Source organism: Mercenaria mercenaria, chromosome 2 (assembly GCF_021730395.1).
Source record: "Mercenaria mercenaria strain notata chromosome 2, MADL_Memer_1, whole genome shotgun sequence".
NCBI classification, from domain to species: domain Eukaryota; kingdom Metazoa; phylum Mollusca; class Bivalvia; order Venerida; family Veneridae; genus Mercenaria; species Mercenaria mercenaria.
In genome coordinates this window covers 4,669,576-4,693,925 of record NC_069362.1, presented here as the reverse complement: position 1 = coordinate 4,693,925, position 24,350 = coordinate 4,669,576, and the positions used below count along the sequence as shown (strand labels likewise).

The 24,350-nt window shown below is 33.5% G+C and overlaps 1 protein-coding gene across 1 annotated transcript; it reads left to right on the top strand.

Annotated features, from left to right (window-relative positions):
• The first annotated feature begins 2,238 nt into the window (after positions 1-2,238).
• On the top strand, positions 2,239-22,158 carry LOC123563039 (uncharacterized). Its single transcript, XM_053522864.1, has 23 exons — positions 2,239-2,272; positions 5,062-5,220; positions 5,973-5,987; positions 6,246-6,551; positions 7,131-7,427; positions 9,093-9,377; positions 9,497-9,735; positions 10,070-10,156; positions 10,744-10,897; positions 12,072-12,259; positions 12,515-12,603; positions 13,608-13,677; positions 13,960-14,136; positions 14,791-15,017; positions 15,356-15,623; positions 15,766-15,831; positions 16,342-16,497; positions 16,942-17,224; positions 18,118-18,305; positions 19,136-19,411; positions 19,952-20,054; positions 20,242-20,413; positions 20,705-22,158. Exons 1-23 carry the CDS (start codon positions 2,239-2,241, stop codon positions 21,300-21,302), a joined length of 4,437 nt encoding a protein of 1,478 aa, XP_053378839.1. The 3' UTR covers positions 21,303-22,158.
• Positions 22,159-24,350: the final 2,192 nt, after the last annotated feature.

Genomic DNA, 24,350 nt, shown 5'->3' with positions numbered 1-24,350 from the left:
ATAATTTATCTTCCATCGTGCACCAGTCACATTGTCTCAATATTTCATATTGCTGAGATTATCAACATATTTTATGCTTTCGTCAACGTTAAAGAAAAAACTTGCTTGACCTTCCCTAATAAACATCTGGTCTAGAGGTCACGGCGGTGTGCGAAATATTTGGCGAAATGTAAACAAACAAAAACAGAATTAAAAAAAATCACAATTTTACTCTAAAACTCGAAATGATGAATGAAATTCATCTTGTATATGATCTTTAATTTGAAATCTTACATTGGTCTGCATCTGTCCTGTTTATTTTATTCATTTTGCACATTTATGCTGCATTTTCACATTTTAGCGAACACGTGTAGTAAAATGATGATTGACATACATTTTCCATGAGGAAGAATTGACCTCATGACCGATATTGCAGAAAATCGATATCAGGGGAGACAACGGCTATATGGTATTGGTAACAGGTGACCGGTATTGCGATGTCGATATCTATTGCCTCCGGGTATTGTCACCTGGATGTTTATTTCAATATCAAGTGTAATAAAAGAGAAGGTTTTTCATAAGATAATTAAACAACCTTAATTGAAATGTCACTGGAGTTACAAACTATGAAAAAGGTATTTTTCATTAGAAATAAAACAAGTCATTTTTATCAAAAGAATGTTTAATATGTAATTTTCTGAACCATAGCATTTCAAACATGTTATTTTATAATAATTAAATTAATTAAATTAATTTTTATATCAATATAACATTTCTATCAGTAATAAAAACCATATTTTCATATAAAATCATATTTTCATACACATTCTTATATAAGAAGAATGTATATTTTAACATGTTTTCAAAAAACAATGTAACAAATCGGGTGGACACTGCTATCTGTAAACCATTTAGATTCAAGTTAAAGGCAATTTTTTTTTTTTTCATTTTCAACCAAATCTGAAATGTAAATGACCCTTAATCTCTAGAAAAAAGGAGGTTCGTACACTTCCTTTTATATTTATATAGCACTAGCATTGATATTTTTACGGCGTCTCCCATCTATAAAATACGCTGTCGTTGAAAAATAAAATCTGACATATATATTTAAGAAATATGAACTGCTTTTACATTTGTTTTAAATAAAGCTGTCTTTAAGTATAATATGTGTAAAAGACCTAAGTCTAAAAAAAACAACAGCTGTTTACAATTTATAATTACACAGGTGTAGGTTTTGATTTTTTATTCTGAAATGGTTGAACATCATATAGTATATCAATTCAGTAATTCTTAACATATTGGCAAAATAGGAAGTTTAATGAATCTGTGACCCAGCGGTAACACTGATAATGGGTTCTTCCTTTTTCGAATTTGGCTTTTATTAAATGAACAATGCGGGATGAAGCTACATCATTTTTTCAAAATGAGATTTATGTAATTTAGATAGCTAAACAAACAAACAAAAAAAAAACCCAAAAAAACCCCCAAAAAAACCCAACAACAACAACATAATAAGGATTCAAAGTGTGTAGGGAAGGCGGAGAAATATAGTTTTGGCGTTGTACGACTGTCCTTCCCTCCTTTTCCGAGCTTACATTTGCATATTTAGATGGCTATAGGAATAATAGGTAACTGTACTTTTCCTTTGATATCATTCAAGCTTTTATGCTGCTATTTTTCTTTTGCGTGGCTAGTAGAACAACAGAGAGATCTAGAACAAAAGAGTAGCCACATAAAATACCTATATGTAGGAACGTCCGTCCGTCCGTCCGGAGCCATATCTAGAAAGTGGTTTGGAATTATATTTAACTGAAACCTCTATACATGTTCACCATTATAGGGAAATGTGGCCTGTCAAGTTTCAGTTAGATTGCCATATGTACATGTTAACATCCTTAACGTTTTGCCTGATATACTTTTTTTGCCATTATTCGACACAGACCCTTTCGGCGGGGGTTATCAATTTATCAGATTTGCTTGTTTCTTTTGGTTTCTTTTGATAAGATATGTATGAAAAAGAAGTTATGTTATGCAAATCAACTGTGAAGTGTTGGAATATAGAAGAAACAATATACTGCATTTGTTTATATTTTGTTTATAAATGAAGCATACAAACGACGAATACGAACAGCGCACAAATTATCTTAAGCTTTGTCCCAACCTCTGTTACATACATTGCTTGTTTAAAATACGTAAGCAGTGAAATTAAATCGGCATATTTGATGAACTAACCTAGACAGTATGTCAATGTTATAGTCAATGTCAAATAATAGACCTGACCTCAAGAGAGAAGGTACAATTCGTAACTGATGTATAAATACTGAACACACATTGACGCAGAGATTATCGAGTTTAAATAAAACTGTCGACCTGAAAATCAAAATATGCGCACCAAACTACCTAATAAATTATTGACATTTATGTAACAGTTCAAATTTAAGATAAAGAGATATGATACATTTGTATGTTGATAAAATTATCGATACTTTGCTATTGTAGTATATATTTAACTGTCAAAACATGTTTCTGGCTTTCATATTAATCTTATATAGGCGTGAACAGAATATAATGAAAGTCGTTAACATGTTTTGAAAGGTCAAATAAATAGTACAATGCATTATTTGTTTCAACATCATTCTCCGATAATTATTATGATTAGTACGAAGGTTGTGTTATAAGTATGTTGACGACTGGAATACAATTTTGTTCCCTCTACGTGAAATTTAGAAAAAAAAAATGGTACTGTTATAACTAGTAACATGTCCGCTTCCAACAGTAATTGTTAAAGTAGAATGACATCTCACAACACAAAACTGGAGGTTATTTGATAACAATAACAACGCGCTATCGACCAAGTCATAAATGTAAAACAACCAATAACTGCAAATTAAACAATATATTTGCATCAACATCGTGAATATAGTTTTATCATATTTAAAGTGATGTCTCGGTAAAATATTTTGTTAATTGGGCATCCGACTTTAAAATAAACATCTCTTTGTCTAGGGCAGGCATACATGGTCTTACATAAAATGACGTCACAGAGATATAGAAATCTGAGCAAAACATTAAACGGTATAGATCGTAGAAACTTTTGAATTACTGTAGAAATAAAGGATGTTAACAAATCATACTATAGAAATAAAGGATGTCAACAGATCATACTATAGAAATAAAGGAAGTTAACAGATCATACTATAGAAATAAAGGATGTTAACAGATCATACTATAGAATTAAAGGATGTCAACAGATCATACTATAGAAATAAAGGATGTTAACATATCATACTATAGAAATAAAGGATGTTAACAGATCATACTATAGAAATAAAGGATGTTAACAGATAATAATTGCTCAATCATCAATTAGTATTGATCTTAATAATTTGAGAAGAAATATTCACCTTCCAATAGTAATTGTTAAAGTAGAATGACATCTCACAACACATAACTGGAGGTTATTTGATAACAATAACAACGCGCTAAGGAAATATGAAGAAAGGAAATATACATGCTTCAGTTAAAAGTATGTTTTACATTGACCGAGACTGATATCTTGATGAAAGTGAATGTTCTTATTATTTATATAATATACTGTGTTTTGATCACAATTGTTCAGTATAAAAAATCATTCATTAGCAATATGATCCATATGGACAGGTAAACGGGTAAATGTCTCAACGGATGTGTGACGTCATTTATAAACTTATTTTTAAGTATGTATTGGGTTAAAAATAACATTAATATTAATTTGATTCAGTTTCAAAATAGAACAAAATACATATCATACATGTGTGTAATAGAGTATGAAACAGAAAAGTATTAGCTATGCATAGACAAACTTGCATGTGTTCTCCCACATAAAACATACTGTGCTTCAAATATTTTAGGTACAGATCTACATGTAATGCATATAGTTCTTAATATAAGGCTAATGACGTATAAAGGTCGTATGTCTTATATTTTGATATTTGGTAATTGCAAATGACATTATCATATAACAAGATACTAGATATAAAACCGAGAAAAAAAACCCACAAATGTATCATTTAAATATAACACTAAAAATGAAACAACTACTATCATGCACTTGAACAGGTCTAGCAAGCACCTGTATAAATCAACCATATGCCTTAGGCAGCCAGTCAGCTAACTTAAAAAATTGACTTTTTGTTCCAATTTCAACTTCATTGTAGTCTTAAGTAGCCACCTGTATTCAGCAGCCAAATTTTGCCGGTCACTCGGCTGGCTGTTTAATGCAAGTTTGAATGTATATAATTTAGAAATAAAACCGAAATAAAACAGTCTTTAACAGTTGTTACCTTGCATAATATTCGTCCCTGGTCGTTTGTTCAGCGGTAGTATTCATATTACAATGACATATTCCTGACGTCGACTTTTTTTTGCATTTTTATTTTAAAATATCTTTTTTCAAACGAAAAGGTTTACTTTTGAAAAATCTGAATATTTTTTCTGTAATCACAAAAATTATATTTAACTCGAACATGTTAATATAGGACGTTGTGTATTTCAGATTTTACAGATTGAAAATACCAGTTAACGTAACCATTTTCAGTGGCGTCATTTTATTGCTATAAAACAGATTCAAGAAATTGTAGAATCTTCCAATTACAATTATTATGTTACAACGCTGACAGACATTGTCATTAATTTAAAATGTCAATCGTTGTTATGTTATTACATTATCTCTTCTTTTATGCTATGTTTCGTAAAACTATTGAAATAAGTTCATGTGGTAGGTAAAATGTTACTGGTTATAATCAAGGTACCAATTTTACAATGTCGTATATAACGCGGACAAAATTGGAAGGCCAGTCTGCATATATTTTAAACAACTCTCGTAATAGAAGTATAGGAGCTTCAAGAATATGAAATGGTCGTCTAATATATACGTTTCATTAATTTTGTAATATATATATATATGTAGGCAGAACATTCAAAGACAAATACAACAAAAGTTTACAATTGTAAGACTCAATGTGCATTTAATATGACGGTACTGTATAATTACGATTTCGCTTGCAAGCTTGTGCTAAAAGAAAAATGATATTACTTTTATAGGTACTTTGCCAAGTCCAGAGGAAGGAGAAGTTAACAGAACAGCGTGCTTAAAGTTTCTAAATCCATGCTATAAACAACTACCAATTCAAATAAAGAACTGCGGAACCTTTTTTGTTTATCACCTAACACCAGGGCCGGACGATTCAGGATTTTGCTTTGGTACGGTGTATTCACTTATTTTCATTTGAAATAGCGAGGCTTATATGCACTTAGCGTCAGAGATGTCGCAATTTAGTTCAATAATTTAGCAGAAAAATTTCGAAATATACAGTCCAACCTCTGTAGAGCAACACCCTTTGGGAGATACAAATATTGACTGTTATATAGAGGTTGTTGTTCTGGAGAGGTAAATTTGAAAGTATATTTCAGCTTAGGGAAATTTTGATCATGTTGTTATAGAGAGGTTTTAGCTTAAGAGAGGGCCGCTCTGGAAAGGTTGCACTGTACTTGTTAAACATAAATACTGTATGAAGTCATACTGAAGCGAGTAACACGATTTTAGCACACATGTTTTAATATCACGTATTTTAAAGATTTACCACAAACACATACACGCGCAACCTCTCTTCAAAGTGGTTTCAATAAGTAGTTAGAGGTTTCTAGTTTAATGGTAAGGAAAAACTTGAATTTATGATATTTCCATTGCATTCTAGTCACAAAACCTTAATTTCATGAAGGCGAGAAATAAATTTTGTGAAATTCAAGGATCTGTTTGAAAAATCGTAGGTGTGATTAAAAGCTTTATTTTAAACACGAACCTTTGCAAAACAGCTCTTTAGTGTGGCTGGTCATATAAAGTTTTATCCCGAAACTTTGTAAATATTTGTGCTAAGACATGCTTCATATTGTTACAGGAAACTAACGTGATAATAAATTTTAAGGGTGCTAACTTGATATTGTTCTCCTTTCAGGGATTGAAAAACCAGGTGAGTTCGATTTATTACTAAAAATTCATATTTTATGAATATTTATATAGGTTTCGGTTAAAGAAGAACTTTCAAAGTTAAAGGTGGTGAATTATAATATGAATCCAAAATACAAACATGTGGTATTCTTTATTATTCTACCAAATTTGTTAAACAGGTATGATCTTGCCGAGGCACTAGAAAAAATGACAAGACTCGTATAAAACTTAATTAAGATATCTCTTAGGATGCCTTATAAATTACTTTGCCCAATTTTAGAACCTCCGCGAACTCCAGGAGAACATACGGAAAACGTTCCGAACGCCACTTTAACGATCCAGCGAAGCAGCATAACGTCTAACAGTTTCATCGCTGCAATTAACGTCACTTCGGGTGATGACATCCTTAATGTCTCAGCTGAATTAGTTCTCGCAAATGGATCTGTGCTTCAATCTGCTAAAGTTACCCAGCCTTCACTAGATTACAAATGGGAAAATCTCAGCCCTTCGACTAATTACACAGTCCGGCTATATACCTTCATCAATGGAGAAAAGAGTGTCCTTGCAACATCATGGGCCGTCACGGGTAAGTGGTAATGTTTACATTAATGAAGTCTAAAAGTTAGCTTTATGTAAAAGCTAGTCAACAGCTTGTATAATATTCTGCTTTTTATCATACCTTAGACTAACGATCTATGGTTATGACCTAATTTTGGACAGTCTCAGCATCCACTTCAAGGACAAGGCAAATCGCACATATAGTCATATAGAAGATATACTCCTAGGTCCCAATTTAATAAAACAACAACACTTATACAAAAGTGTGACGGAAATAATTATTTTGGTATATTTTATCACTCAGAAGAAAAATCTGTAAAATTTCAATTTCACTTCTAGATCAACCTCTGTGAAATAAAAGCCATATTGAAACAAGTATACAAATGACATTTATACGACTGCATTTTCTTGGCCCAAATAGCTATTCCGTAGGAAATGAGTTTGTTGATTTCAATTTTTGAAGATTAAGATGGAAATGGACTATGTATGTTCTTTGGGATTTTTTCAGACTGATGCAATCACGAAATAATCGAAAATTAGTCTACATGACTTTTTTTTCACGGTAGCTCCTCTCACAATGACTAATAAATTTTAGTACCTATTTTAGGACCTCCAGGAGAACGCGTTGAGAAAATATATAACGCCACACTTACGATTTCGCAAGGCTCCATAACGCCGAGTAGTTTCATCACTGCAATCAACGTTAGTGCTGATGGTGAAATGCTTAATGTCACAGCAGAAGTAGTTCTCTCCGATGGCTCTGTGCTTCAAACAATTGAAATAAACATGCCTTTATTAGAGTATAAATGGGAAAATCTCAACCCATCAACTAATTACACAGTTCGATTATATACATTCAGCAATAGAAAAAAGAGGATTCTTGCGACATTGTGGACAGTTACGAGTAAGTGCTAATGTTTTTTGTTGTTATTTATAGTCTGAAATTTGGGAACCAAATTGCGAATAATTGTAATGCGTCGTCGTAACTGAAATGTTAGCCACTTCGCAAATCCGTATTGTTTCTAGAAATCACGTTTAGACTTGATATATATATATATATCTGTTAGATTCTGGGGCATAGGCTTTATTGTTACTTTAAACTAGAGACGGAATAATTCACATAATTCTATTTTATTTGCTTTCAAAGAAAATAGTATATTTAGAACAATCTGTAAAATAGAAATACCATATTTTTTACACAGAAATATGAATCAGAAGATTCCCTGGAAGTATAAAAGCAATAAAGTAATATAACATCAGACTCGGTTAGATCGAGTCTGTTCATAAGCGATAATGTAAAGTCCAACATCCCCCTCACTAACCCTAGTATAGAAAACTGAGAGTACTACATTATCCAGAACGACCAGAAAAAATTTGGAGAGTACGAGTTTGTAAAATAATGTCACTTATTCAAAACACGTAAGAAATGACATTCATAATACATACCGCGAAGTTATCTCATTTTATCATTAGAGATGACAGTTAGATAAAACAAGGGAAAATATCTTATAAGAATTTCAAACTCTAAAAACAAAGCCTTCCTTAGTTCGAACTGTATGTAGATGTGTACATTTTTAATATAGAAACAAACTGAAAGTAAAACATACTAACCACGAGAATAACGAGGAAATATAAACAAAAAAAAAGGAACGCAATGGGACACAGTCTTCGAACGGTCTTTGATAAATCGCTACTGGGGAGTTAACCGATTTTTGACGTCCCATACCTCAGTTTTAATCACAACCTTATTCCAGAGTTACATGAGAGTATTAATGATATTGATTCCCGCCAAATATAATTACTTACACACATAATGATAATATATATTTAGATATACAAACGTATATAAAGAGCATTTGATCAATAACTTTGTCACAGAGAAAAATACTAATAAGAACCACGGAAACATGAAGAAGACACAGCACAATGTCCAGATGTAATGTGACTGAACAAAAAAATCAACAACATGCGCTGTGTCTAAACATAATCTGGTCATAACCTCTTTTAATAAAATCTTCTATAATTTAACCGAATGTAATAGTATCATTGCCATGACCAAGAATCGTACAAAGTTTGCCGTTAATATTACCAAAAGTCAGGTTTATTTTCAATAAGTACTCATTTAGGTACATTATGTGGATAAGAGGTTGTTTTCGTAGATTAATATCTTATAATTCCAATTCAAATCTGACAGATATACTAAAGCACGGCTTGAATAACTGTCCCTCCTGCTGCACTGAAATATTACGGCTAAATATTAATTTTATTTAAAATATACGCATTTATTATAGCTCTTCGAATACTTCTCGAATGTTCTACAAAGTTGTGCTGGATCTCGTAATTAACACAGTTTACATTTGTCATTTTAGAAGCAACTTATCGCCCAGCTTCGGCTAATATTAATCTGTTGCGAGCAGACATTACAAATCATAGCTTTACAAGCATCATAACATACGACCATGGCAGCGAAAATTTGACAGGGGAAGGAACGCTCCTTCTGCAAGATGGTAGGGTGATTCGTTCATTTTCTGGATCTCGTAATTAACACAGTTTACATTTGTCATTTTAGAAGCAGCTTATCGCCCAGCTTCGGCTAATATTAATCTGTTGCGAGCAGACATTACAAATCATAGCTTTACAAGCATCATAACATACGACCATGGCAGCGAAAATTTGACAGGGGAAGGAACGCTCCTTCTGCAAGATGGTAGGGTGATTCGCTCATTTTCTGTGGACAAACCGTCACTGAAGAAAACCTTTCAAGGTTTGAATATTGGCACTAAGTACATTGTCGTGGTACATACATCTCAACATGGACAACGCACTGAACTGGACCGACAATGGGTTTTCACACGTAAGTAACATTTCGGGTTTTGAAATTGGTTTTATATCGAGTGAAACTTACATCAAATTCATCAATTAAGTATTATTATTAAATGTGAAAAATAGCTAATGATAATGCATTTATTTTAGAGCCAGGAATAGAAGCTTATCTACAGCCGGTGCCGACAGGAAACGCAAAATTAAGCTCTACAGCCTTTCGTTGCATGTTTCATACTTCACCAGAAGTTGCGTACAGTGTTCGCTGGATGGTACAGAGAGATGAACGAAACTACACAATAGTTAAGACTGGTGAAGAGAAACATGAAAATTACAGTCTGTCTTTAACAGAGGAGGATCTTGTGAAAAATCATATCTCCTTACCCTTCCACGTAAATATCGCAGACCACGAATATACGTATCTCTTGACATTACGGTGTAATTTGTATTGACTTAGTAAGTTTAAAAAAAACTTAAGACAAAGTATTTAATTTTTTCGTCGTCATAAATGTGCGTTCATTTTCTGATGTTTTTAATTACCAGGTCTTTGAAAAGTCCAGAATATGTTATTGAAAACTATATAGTTTAAAAACATATTCGGCATAAATACATAACTTATAAAAACCTTTCTACGTATTTTAGTGTTTGAATAAACAGAAATAGTTTGCGTTTAAATGCAAATATTCGTTGAAAGACATTTTTAAATAATTCATCTTGATATTACAGATTTCGTGTGCTATAGCTGGAAACCAAGATACAACGCCGAAAACAAGTTTTTCTGTGTCGTCCAACAATCTATTTGCTGGTATCACGGTAAATTCTAATACTGATATCTGTCTATTTGTGTGCAACAATGTTTTCTTTTTTATTCTTATCACCACGCGTATAAGATCACGTTAGCAGTGCGTTCATATTTCAAAGAGAATAAAATGTGGCGATTATATAGTTATGTCTGTACTTTAGATAACACTTAAAACGAGTCCGATTGCTCTAAATTCTATTGTTTTCATATCCGAACGAGGGTTTTTGAGGGGTTTAGAGTCAAACCGACACAATTTATAGTCTAATGGCGAGCTTTCCAGCTTTTGATCATGAAGGAATACCCCAAGTGTCCCTCCAGGCATTATTACATCATGGGCGGGCACCTTGAAGGGCATTGAAGGGCAAGTGATACAGGTCAGCGGCCACTTACACTCGGCCGTGGAGATTAATCATCTGCAATATAGATCATCATGTAAATGAAGTACTAATGCAATTATTATATATTATTTTATGGCTCTCGAAAGCTCTTTATGGCTCTCAAAAGCTCTGTCGGGTTTCTTTAAAAAGAAACGATCATTTAAAACAAAATATTTTTATTCTCTCAAATGTCTATCAGCAATTGTTTTATGTTTGACTAGATACTGACACCACACGTGACTATGCATAGGGACGAAACTGCCGTCATTCGATTTACACCTACAGTTCCATATGGTTGCTACAACTCACAGAACGCTAATAACGACTGCAAATTAACATTGGCTATCACTGTACCCGTCAGTAAAAATTGTACAGGTAAAGCATCAGTATATTTCTTAGTTTAACTCTAGCGACGATGCATTCTGTGTTTTATATTTGGGCTCGTATCACACCGACACAGGTAATATTGTGGCATGTTTAGCTTTTGATGATGGTGGTTCTACCCTGTCGCAACTCCGGGCACTGTTTCATTCGGCGGGAACAGTGACATTACGTTAGCCAGATGATGGATGGCTTCATCACACGAACAATTTTACGCAGTAAGTAAGGTCCAAAAGCGGCATTGCTGAGGGGCAAGTAATTTGGAGTCATCGACATTAACCTGTCAGCCACGGAGGCCCCTACGGCCATCCATGATATATTTTCAGATTAAAAAGGCAACTTCTTAGAGTGCTTATTGAAATACTAATTAGTGTATCCATGCAATATAGTATTGATTTTATATTTTGATTTTCTATGTAGTATTGGCTTTTACATGTCAACAGTTTTTCTTCTTTTTTTATCATTTTAATATATAACATATAGAAACTTTATCTTAGTTTGTTCGGAATAATAAGATAAAGTAAGAAATGTTCTGGCTTGATTTCTGTGTAATTTTTAGAAATGGCAGTTAAGGTATCCATGCAAAGATCATCGAAACGAATTATCTAAGTCAATTGTTCACGTCCGATTCAGAATAAATAAATATGTTTTACTGTGAGCCTAAAACAGAGCAATAAGAATTTTGCGGTAGAGTACTTAGGTCCATTTCTCTGTGTAGATAAACGTTTAAAAGTGTCTGAATTATCAACTTAAGGCGCACCCAAAGCAGGAAAATATTAAAATATAACATCTATCAGCGTACCAACCAGTATTGAGGTATGATTGCAATTCATTTTATATGTTCGGATCTTGTCTTTTCTGGATTTTATGCACTTGCAAAATCACATGCAAATTTCAAATTCATACATAAAACACAGAAATAAAAGCAGAAATCAATACTTTAATCATAAGTTTAAGGAATAACAAACGATGGCGGTTATTAAAAGATATAGGAATCAATTAATATAGGCCTTTGTTTTACATCTACACGTTTTACATATGAACACTGTAATGTTTTAGCATTGCCTATACGCACTCTTATCAAATGATAGTTTTGACTTTAGTTTATGTAATAAACTATTGCCCACCAGATTTATACTATAAAACTATTTTCAAATATTAACTAAAGGTATTTCAACAAGAAAATGTACAATCAGTATATCGGGGGACGAAGGTATCGAGCATGATCTTCAAATACAAGCCACTGAAGACGGCCAGTACGGCATGCTGGAGAAGACAACATATAAAGTCATTTTGAGAACGGCTAATCTTAAAAACGATACATTTTGGAATGGTTACGTCCTACCCGCTGTAACGGTTAGTGTTATCATTGACTTTTGCGGAAAATGATTACGTTACACATTGTTTATGATTCTAACCACAATGACTTTACGATTTTATGTACTTGAAACATACTCAATTATCTTTTTCTTTTCTCATTTATATGCATTAAACGTACATTAATATAACAGTAATGCCTTGCTTGGCAAGATACAACTGTCTACTTGCTACGAATTACAGATATTACCATACACTAATGATTCTATAAAAGATGACATGTTGAAACTGCAGGTTATTGTTAAGCCAGAAATTGAAACATATTGGAGAGGTAAAAGATGCGAAGCCTTGAATGATCCGCATATGTATACATTTGATGGCGTGTAAGTATTTACGCTTCGCTATGTAAACTGAATCTCTGGCAGCAGCTTTGAACAAATCCTTTTCAGATCAACTTCTCTATTGTTAGTCAGTACTGGTTAACATGTCATCTTTAACATGTACAATAAAATACTTTTTTGCCATATCAACTGAAGTACATCTTTCAAGAAAGTATATTTGAGGACCCTTATTTGATTTTCTTTTGTACACTTGAGGGTGTGAAGTTAACCAATAAACCAACTAACTGTATGTACATTATAAACCAAAGCATTAGAACTGACTTTAAGTTTAAACTAAGAAAAATGTAAAAAGATAAAATAAACTGATAAAAAAAAACTTTGAAAAAAAAAACACACGACAAAACGACTTTTTAAGACTTAATGCATTATTTGCATGAACTTTGTACATGAACTCATGAACAGACTCAATCAAATCGAGATTTTATTAACTTTCAAAACAGGAATCTTTAAATGCAGGGTAGCGGCTATGAAAAGTCTTTAGTATTGTTATACTGTCTGGTCCTTTTGGATCATGGAGTCAGTTCAATAGATATGTAATAGAGTTCCACTTAAGCCGGTGCCAGGGTGCGTTAGAGGTGCTGCACATTTCATTACCTCTCATGAACAGACTCAATCAAACCGAGTTTCCTATTATTCTGCTTTATTGTATTCAATGCTTCCAAAGGATCTTTTTACAGATTTTATTTGTAAACCTATTAATATGTTCATATATAGTTTTTCTCACTGCGGACAATAAGGTTAACTATGCTTATTGTTTTATAAACGATGCTATATTTAAAGTTCATGTTTTATAAAAATCAACAATGTTATATGTCGCAATCACTTTTCTAAATAACATATTTATTTACACCGAAGCCACTAAACTCATCGGAATTACATACATTGCTTATTTTGCTGTATTGAAATTATGTAATTTACATATAATGATAACATTTATATAAGTCTTCATTTAACAACAGATATTGTTTTTACTATTTCAAATACAGACATTACGAGCATCACGAAAGTTTCTCAGATGAGTATGTACTGTATACCCACACATCCTACCGAGCAAAGGTATATATGAGTTAGTGAAATACCATAAATAAATGGATTGTATTACAATTATATCAACTAACTTGTATTCTTTATTTGTAAACCAGGATATGTTTTAGAGCACATCGAAACGATTTGTTAACGGACATAGTAATTATACAATCACTAGAACAAATAACACATAAAAGCTTAGTTGTATATAATTATAGTTAGTTACATAATTATAAACGTTATTTAATGTACAAATTAAAGAAGACATAAGTGACATATCTAGATACTATGCATGGTCATTCATTATAATAGGTTCATCATAAATTGGAACGTTGTAACTCGAACGCAATGTGTAACTGTGGAATTGCTGTGCAGGCTGGTAGAGATATTTACGTAATAAGCACGTGCAATAATATCATGGAAATCGGATATAAACAATGTGATGATGGTGTTCTTCTTGTTAGACAAGAAACAGACTCTACGTATACGGTAAACTTTAGCTTAAAGTTTACTAAAGTTGTTTACCATAACATATCTGTTGATGTAAAGAGCTAAGTAGAACAAAATTGTGCGGATAAAATAAGATTTGCACAATGTATCAGACTTCCTCTTCGCTCTCAGATAAAAACTCTCAAGTCTATTTACATTAGGAGCTTTTCAATAATACCCTTTGATATATTATCAACACAAAGATACAATTTATCAAGTTTTATCAATCTTTTAAGTGTCATTTTAATCCTTGCATGGGATGTTTGCCAGTGATATATGTGGAAAGGTGCACACTAATTGTATAAAATAGAAAATAATTTTATTATGGCCGCTGGTTTCTATTCACCGCGCAGATATTTGACAAATTCAGCCCATATTTATATGCGCTTTACAAAAATGAAACTGCCTGAAAGTGTTACATTAACTTAACTATATTAAAATTAGTGTATTTTGATTGAATGCCATTACTAGTTCTTCTTTGTAAATATGTACCAGAATATTGCATTTGACGTGTCTTATCAATGTTTTAAGTGTCAGTCTAATCCTTGCGTATAATATTTATCAATAATGTAAAAATTATGTGAAAAACTGCACATTATAATAAATAAATGTAATCCGCCTTAGCGTAGATGCTATTCACAATTTCAATTTCAGATTTATTTACCATATGGAACATACGTAAAAGCACGCCTCGACAAATCTCCATATTTCAACTCAGTTGGAAGCATGATAGTTTCGGTGTCCTTGTATCCTTCCGTTCACGATCAGCATGGCCGCAGTAAGGGGTTGTGCGGTTCACTTGATAACAACCGCACAAATGACTTTCATGACCGCACCGGACATATCAATTTTAATAGAACTGAGTTTATTCAAACTTGGAGGTTCGTTTAGATGAACATATATATCATATTTGGTGTTAAATAATCAGTTTATTTTCTATTGGCTAGGGTTTCCATTTTTAATGATTATATCTTAAGGAAAACTAAGTAATTAAAATTTAAGCGTAGAAAAAATATAAAGTATCTGGACATTATTTACAGTGACCCGAATATCAAACAGTTATGGCATGAAGAGGTAGCATATTCTTAACACGTTGTAACAGCTACACGTTTTAAACACTATGTACCTCAAATAATAGAATGTTACCTAAAGTTATAGATGTAAGCTGTTATTGTTGTATTGACTATATTCTTGTACACATTCAATTTTTATGATTTAGAGTTTCAAAAGAAGAAAGCTTATTCAACTTAAGCGCTAAATCAACAGCCTCGTGGGTGCATCCTGCTTGCACATGTAGTGTATCAAGTGGCCAAGTAACAACCAAGGAAAAATGTCACCTAGGAGCAGATAACACATGTGCAAAAGGAAGAACGGTCGGGGAACAGACATGCAAACTCGCTGAAAAGATATCTGTCGAGAGTACTGAGAAACATACTGTTCCAGTTCTAGATCTGAGCAAAGACGGCAATCATAAAGATGGCGTAACTGTATGAATTGTTCAGTACCTTTCTATTTGAATACTTATAAATCGGATTATTATTATTTTATTTTAACTGCTGATTTTTACCGAAACTATAATATTTTCATATTTGATATTAAAGTTTGTTTTTCTTATTTTTATATTCAAAGACCACGAAAGGACCCGAAGTGACTAACACGAAGCCCACAACAAAGAAGGAAGCACAGGTTTCACAGGTTATCATCATTAGATTAAATGATGTTATGCTTGCTTCTCATGATAGTTAGCATTATGCGTTCGCCTTTTTTGGATACAGTATAATACATCGTCACATTGACTTGTTTTCATCAGGATTGCAATTATCATTTGTATTCAGTTAAATGTTTTTATAATATCACTGTCCATCCAAATGTCTTGGTGATTTCCATAACACAACACTTTACACGTTTGTCAGTTGAGAATAACTGTTGGTCATAATAGATAAACTGCTTTTGACTTGAATAACAAGAGAATGCAAAGCTTCTGTTTCATATAAATATCTCCTGTCTCAACATGTTTTTACCTTAGGGAAACGATGGATGTAATTTCAATCTATGTTTATGTTTTCAATTCACGCTTTGTTATCAAGAGCCTGACATTCTCTACTACTATCAAAACTTTTTGTTAAACTCTTCGTAGAATACTAAAACAACTCTCGGGTTGTGTTTGAACTTCAATATGATAAGCATTAAAATATTTCTTTATAGACAACAACATCCAACCCTAGCAAACACTGGAATCACAATAAAGCTAAAACTTTTTGCACAACTTACATGAATAGTTCAAGGGCATTCCGACTTTGTGCACGGGTTCCCCACACAGACACCGAGCGGGCTATTGAAACATGTACACAGGATATTGTTGTAAGTTATTGACATGGTTTTGTTAGAAAATGTCAAAATGTTTTGGTTTTCAGGTTATACGTTTTCGTGTTAAGTCACATGGATACAAGTTTACATCATGCGGTGACTTTTACATTTAATAATTGCAGAAGACCCATTTTTCCTCCAGAAATAATTCAAGTCAATGTGGAGACATTAAAAGTCTCATGGGCCTTCCTCAAGCCAAGTGGGTATCTGCCATTAAGGATCACCGCTACTCTCAACTAAGATGGTGGGCAAGAGATTCAAAGTCATGGCCATTACACATTCACACGGCACTTTGTGTAGCAAATTTCTCCTGTGATCACATTCACAAAGAGAAGCAGCTTTAGTAATAAAAATGATATTGTATTCATTATGTGTGTTTTTTTTTTCAAGATATGTAAGTTACATACTGTTTAACCGTCTCGTTACTACTTATTTCAGATAACACAGACAACGGAGTGGCACAGGCTATCACGACAGTCTATGCAAGACTCGTGTATATCTGAAATACATAGAAACAAAACAGTCCGAGAAGATTTAGAACGCCCAAGGCAAACGATTTCCACAACAACGACACCTAGTGGTCAACCCATTGGCCAAGTCACAACACCTCATCCAACCGATGAGTTCAAAGATTCAAATCTAAATATTATTGAGATCGTAGACGCGATAGAAGAAATTGCCTGTCCAAATGAATGTTCAGATCATGGCACATGCAAAAACGGTATACATAGGTTTTTTTTCTCTTTTTTCAAGTCAAGTAAACGAGTGTTCAATGCTTATCTGATAACGGAATCTAAATATGTTACCAAAATAATAACTCATTTTTATTTTTTAAGAAAAAAAAACGGGACGTATTATGTGATAGCGCCTGTGTTTCTCTGTCCGTCCGTCTCTCGGTCCGTCATATTTTGTCCGACGCATAACTTGTAAAACAATACAATTTATTATCCATACACTTAGGATAAAGGTAGGTGGTGACGAGACGATGTACAGAGCACAACATCCGTTTCGGTATATCTAAGTTTAAGATGACCGCTTGAGATTAAATATCACATTTGACGTCATATTTCGTGTCCAGAGTATAACTTAAGAAACATTCAAGTTATTTACTTCAAACTATAGTTGACTTGACGTTGCCAAAGGTTTACATTTACGCCACGTTGGATATTTACCGTCTTGTACATGTATTCATCGCGAAATAGCGCTTAAAACTTCAAAATTTGATTAGAAAACTGCTAGTGGGCTTGCATTTTCATTGACGTCTATAAACAGTGTCAGTCGAACCGAGCCTTCAACATATTCATGTACTTCGTGTATGGCGACATGTGATTTCATTTTTTTTTTTTGTATACTATTTGTGTAAAATGATAAATATAACTGTTTCCGCTGATAACGATACCAATTTAACAAATCACAATGAAACATAGAATCTAATTTTTAAATTCCAATTTCAAAAACATAAATATCGTCAATATTACTAATGGCGCATAATATTTTATAAGACAGAAATACGTTTGTCGATCATATATACGTTTAATATATATATATTTATATATACTCTACTTTTACTTGTATGTTCACACAACTGTTTATCACTACAAGTATATCATTTAGGTACCTGTAAATGTTATGTTGGATTTGGTGGTGATGATTGCTCAATTGATTTTAAAAAGCCGCCATCTACTTCAAGTTTACTTCACGGAAGTACCTGCGATGAGAAAGAAGCAAAATGCACGCATGTGTTTATCTACGGAGGATTTTTTGCAAGTGAATCTGTGACTTGTCACATCACAACGTTTGAGGTAAGTACGTTTTATTAAATAGGTTAAAACAGTTATACACTTTTATCATTTACCCTTTTCCAATGAGCTCTCAACCAACTATAGTTATGACACATACAACAGTATGTGCCTTTTCCAACGTAAGACCGACTATAGTCGGTCTTATAGAATACCTAGGGGTAGGGTATAACATGTACAGAGGCAATTTCTTTCTGTTCTGGCGCCAGTGGCCCCACTCGGTAAATGTATGATATTGTCAACTTGAGGATGTTTAAGTATTATTCAAGACTCAGTTTTATTTATGCCATTTTGATAATACATGTCGTGCTTTGAACAATTACATTGAATTCTGTTAATCAAGTAGCAATACTATTCCGGTAGCAAGACTATCACATGAAGATACCACCTCGGTAGCCTACTGGTAGAGCGCCCGCTTCGAGTGCGGGGGGCCGTGGGTTCGATCCCTGGCCGCGTAAAACCAAAGACGTAAAAAATGGTACTAGTAGCTTCCTCGCTTGGCGCTCAGCATTAAGAGGATAGTGCTAGGCTGGTCAGCCCGGTGTCAGTATAATGTGACTGGGTGGGGTATCATGCCACGTGTCCTATAAAGTTGGGCATTGTGCTCACTGCTACAAGTAGACACCGTCGTTTATATGACTGAAAAATTGTAAAAAAATAAAAGACGTTAAACCCGAACAGACACACACATATCACATGAAGAATGCACATGTAATACATATAACCATTCTGTAGTTTAATGGGAGAGAGAAACATGAACTGATCAAATAATGATATTTTCCATTTTTATTAAAACACAGTTTTACAAAATATATGTTTATTCTATTTTGTAGACTCATGCCAATAAAGAGGGTCGGCTGAACATGGATGCATACACCATACGAGGACAAGCACAATCGTTAATTGAAGTGATTTGTTCTCTTGTGTCGCCTATCAGAAGGAAACGATCTCTTCCTGACACCCAAGAAGTAAAGTTGATGTCTTGCTATAGGGTTTCTGTGAGCAATGATGGCATACATCATGGGACACCTCTTGAAATGTGTGTTTACAATTCAGAATGTCAAACCTTTTCAAACAGCAGTAGCGGCATGCTTACAGCCAACATAAAGGTAACACATACCCTATGCGAATACGTCTTTATGATTATATTTCCTTATGGTCATATTTGAATTTTCATATAACGAATATATAACATTTATAATACACAGTTAGATATTCATCCATTATATTTCCTTATGGTCATATTTGAATTTTTTTCATATAACGAATATATAACATTTATAATACACAGTTAGTTATTCATCCATTTTCTTTATTAATAAATGTCTATCTGGAAAACATCAAACCCAAAACCATGTTTTACTGTTGTTGAAATGTAATAAGATGCTTCAAAAGGATCTATTGTTAGAGTTTATAAGAACCTTGCCACAAATAGTGTTCGTGAAACCCACGTTTTGTTTATTATTGTAATATATCAAAACACAGCTATAGGCATGTTATGATGAAAACGAGTCAATGTCTTAAACTGTGTGTTAATATCAGAGAAAAAATGTCATACTTTCAAGTGTAGATTTTTATCATATACGTTTTATTTTATCAATGTGCGTTGATTAATTGCGACGGCTCAATCTTGATTTCTTATATTTCAGAAAGAATATTGCTTTATTGATGGACTCTGTGTACCTAATCGAAAACAAAAGCCATCCACAGAAATGTACTGTCTACCAGAAATTTCGCTTTATAGTTGGTCAGGTACTTAACCCGTCATTATATGCATTAAAAGCACATTATTTAACGTTTTAACATTATTACATTTGCGATTACACTTAGCTATAACAATAATTGAAATATCAGATTAATATTATACTTTAGTTTATAATTTAAATGTTTATAAACATGTCTAATTGTACACCAATCCTTTTTTCTTTTTTTGATTCAGCATTGCCTACGTCAACACAGACATCTATAACAACAACAACATCTGTTCTCGTTACTTATCTCGTCAACTCCAAATCAAATTGGCAGACTCCAGTGATCGTTGCTGTTGTATGCATTTGTACAATCTGCGTAATTGTCAGTCTTGTGGTCTGCATACGAAAGCGAAAACGAAGGTACACAACCAGATTTTGTAACGTTGTTAAATAAAAATATGTTGATGTAAAAGGTTAACCCTTTCCGCAATGATTATAAAGCGAAGAATAAAGAGAAATAAAAAGATTATGCAAATAACGCGTGCTGAGATGTAGACGTTCAATGTTTCATAGATACCTTCAAACACATATATGAAAATTGGTACAATCTTATAAGGTACAGAGTTAGAACCACTTACAGTCAAATGAGAAATACTCATAAATAAATTAGTATGAAATAAGAAATATTGATGAATTCAAATGTTACTTTAGAAAGACCGAGGACAAAAAGAAACAGAAGGGCGAACTGAAAGTAAATTTCAAACACGATGCAGACTTTGATGAAGAGACGTATGCCTATATAAACCCGACTGATGTAAGCGACAATGTACCTTACGAGAAAACCTCGAAACGGACCACTGCTGTTACCGACGACTATTTGCGTTTAGACAAATCAAAGCAAGAAAAGACCCAGTACGCAAAGTTAAATGCGAGAAACAATAGAGGAGGAGGGGATGGACCAGTATTGCCTGAAAGACCTAATGACAATGTTCGAGATCCATACGAGAAACTTCGTTCTACAAATCAAAAGCAAGGGGTTTATGACAAAATTCAAAACGAATACCGATATCGACACACTGATACCAATGGAATGCACTCTGATCCATATACGAGACTGAGTAACGAAACACACATGGGAAACGAATCTTTCCAGTTGGAAGGTATTCAAGAGGATTATCTCATTCCTACGGAAGTAAATGACGAGAGAAATAAAGAACCTCCAAGAAAATTGTTTATAGTACGGAAGAGAGAAGAGGATATCCCAGAGGGGTATGAAAGGCCAGATCCGCAATTATACAAACAATACTAATAGTATGAATGTGGGATGATATATACATATATATATATATATATAGAGAGAGAGAGAGAGAGAGAGAGAGAGAGATTGTATATAATATTCTTCACATCAATTAATATGCAGGATCATGTTTAAGGTATGAAAACAAAAATAATCATGTTTATCAGGGTTTTTTTGGACGTTTGGACCTTTTATGAACAGCAAATATACAGCATCTTCTACTCTTTCTTGTTTACGCAGATATCATTCTGCTGATTTATCACACACCATGTTCTCTTATGGCGCGGTTGACTTAGTTCTGTTGATGTAATTTATCTATTTATGAAACTTTTATTTCACCTTTCGTTTAAATTCATCACGAAATAATTAATAGTATTTTAAAACGTCTGTTACATTGCATGGTATAGCGCAAATATCAGCAAATTCAATCTTTCACGCTAATGGAAGTGCTGTTTCGAAATGAGACAAAAATGCAAGAAATTCAAATCATCATGATCATCTCAAGTCATGCAATATAGCTCTGTAAAAACTATATAACATCTGCTACATCTCTGCCGTACAAGGCAAGAAGCTGTCAATATGTATACAGTAACATTTACGATACATAAGGTCGTGAATTTTCAATTAATTTATAACATTTGAATCAGCAGTTTTTCTACCCTCTCGATTGCGAGAGCAAAAGAATGTGCAGGGCATATATGTTAATTGAACGTCGTGCTATGTTTGGGGCTTTTATGTAAACAGTAAACAAACGCTACAGTCTGATTCGATTGCGCTATAATTTAACGTTCCTGTATTTCCTTTTCTGCATTTTCTGTATACAATATAGGACATTAAAGTGAAAATTGAAATAAAATGTAAACCATTTTGTTAAAATGATTATTTTTTATCTGACCGAAAGCCCGTGTATAATGATAATGCAAAATTAACATCACCTATCCGTTACTGATCCGTTTTCTTAGTGTAATGATTTGATGCGACCGAAGGTCGAGGTCACAAACATATCCCAAGGGCTTCTGCAGACGTTTATAAACAAAATAAACGTGTATTGTCACTACTCTTGCATAAAAACAAAACATTACACGACGACTTTATGTATTGTTTTCATATGTGATGACTGACAATTCCGGTACATTTTTTATTTACCATTCTCTGTTGTTCTTGGAAACGGTAAACATGTTTTAAATATCCGAATCCAGGGTCCAGAAATAAACAACACTATCAAAAGCACATCCTGAAGGCTTTTAAATGATTTTTTATCTCTCGTTATTACAAACATAAAATTACCAATAATTGTTCATATCACTTCACAATTTGGTGCACTCGAGCACAATTTGAAGAATAATAACTTTACATTCGAGTAATATTGGGTACGGACACAGTTGGAGTACGAAGGAGTACGAACGTAGTGTCAAGCTTCCAAGCTGTTTATATAAATTCTTCGAGAAATTAGATAAAAACATACCGACTGATACTTGCCAAAATTATAAATATGATTCCTAAAAACAAAGAATCGCATATGTTACTCGCGATTCTTTAACATTCACAGTTGTCTGCAAAATCTGAACCGACGCCGAGTTCTAAAAGGTAAGTAAACAAGGGAAGAAACGAGTACAAACATTGTTGGGGGCAGCGCATTTGGCGTTAGTTACCGATACAGCAAAACATTATATGGTTTAGATTGCATCTTTTATGCTTTAAGAAGAGGTTTTTATGAAAGAAACAAGACGCACATACCAGATGTCAATCTGCGCAGAAATACATTTACGTCCCTGGGAAAGCATTTCAAAAAAAAAAAATAAAAATCGGGTATTAACAGCACGTGAATTGCCTTGTTTGCACACGATTTTTCTCCCGTTACTACACGAGCGGATCCAGTGAAAAATGTAGTTTTTATGCAAGAATAGTTGTTAACTTGTTTCTTTTCACAAGTGATTATAATTTTGTTATTCTCAAGTTATTTGCGTAGATATTTCGTGTCAACTTGGCTGATCTGGAACAATATCAAACAATGTCAAGATAAAATCTGTCTACATTAACTTTGATGTGTTTTGTGCTACAGATTGACACGCTCCGGCTTAATACAAATACTAAATATATTGCCTTTACTTAATTTCTTACATATTATTTTGACAAACGTAACTAACGTGCTGATCAAATATATTATATTCAAAGGTTCACTGGAATATTATAGAAACACGTAGAATCTTTCTTTTCTTACATATGAAACTAGACTCTCTGCCTAAACAGAAACCTTACAATACAAACTAGTCAATTTAGCTGAGAAGATATGAACAAAATAGATAGTGTGCATAAACTTCCTTTGCATGTTTATTTTTAAAGGTTAAAAGTAGATATAATGAGGCTCCGATGTTTATTCTTAATATGAGACTACACGCTATCCCAGACGGTTTGACTGACATATCGGGTCTCCAGGGCATTTGCTATTGTCAAGAGTTTGACAGTCTAAGTATATTCAGCAAAAGCGGCCATTTTTCAAAATCTGGAAAGTAGATCCCTCGGAAGCACCAAAAACAATGAAAACAGTGAAACTTGCAGACTCGGTTTGATTGAGTCTGTTCATGAGCAGTAATGGAAAATGCAACACTGCCCACGCCCCCTAGCACCGGCTTAATCAGTATTCAATCTTCAAATCTAAATGAGTTGAAATCAATGATCCCGAAGGACCAGAAAATATAACAACACTGAGATAAGTCGGGGCGACTTTTTACGGCCGCCACACAGCACTAAACACCCGCTGTTGTGAAGTAAATAAATCTGGAAAGTAGATCCCTCGGAAGCACCGAAAACAATGCAAACAGTGAAAATTGCAGACTCGGTTTGATTGAGTCTGTTCATGAGCAGTAATGGAAAATGCAACACTACCCACGCCCCCTAGGGTTTAAGCAGTATTCAATCTTCAAATCTAAATGAGTTGAAATCAATGATCCCGAAGGACCAGAAAATATAACAACACTGAGATGAAGTCGGAGCGGCTTTTACGGCCGACACACAGCACTAAACACCCGCTGTTGTGAAGTAAATAAAATCTGGAAAATA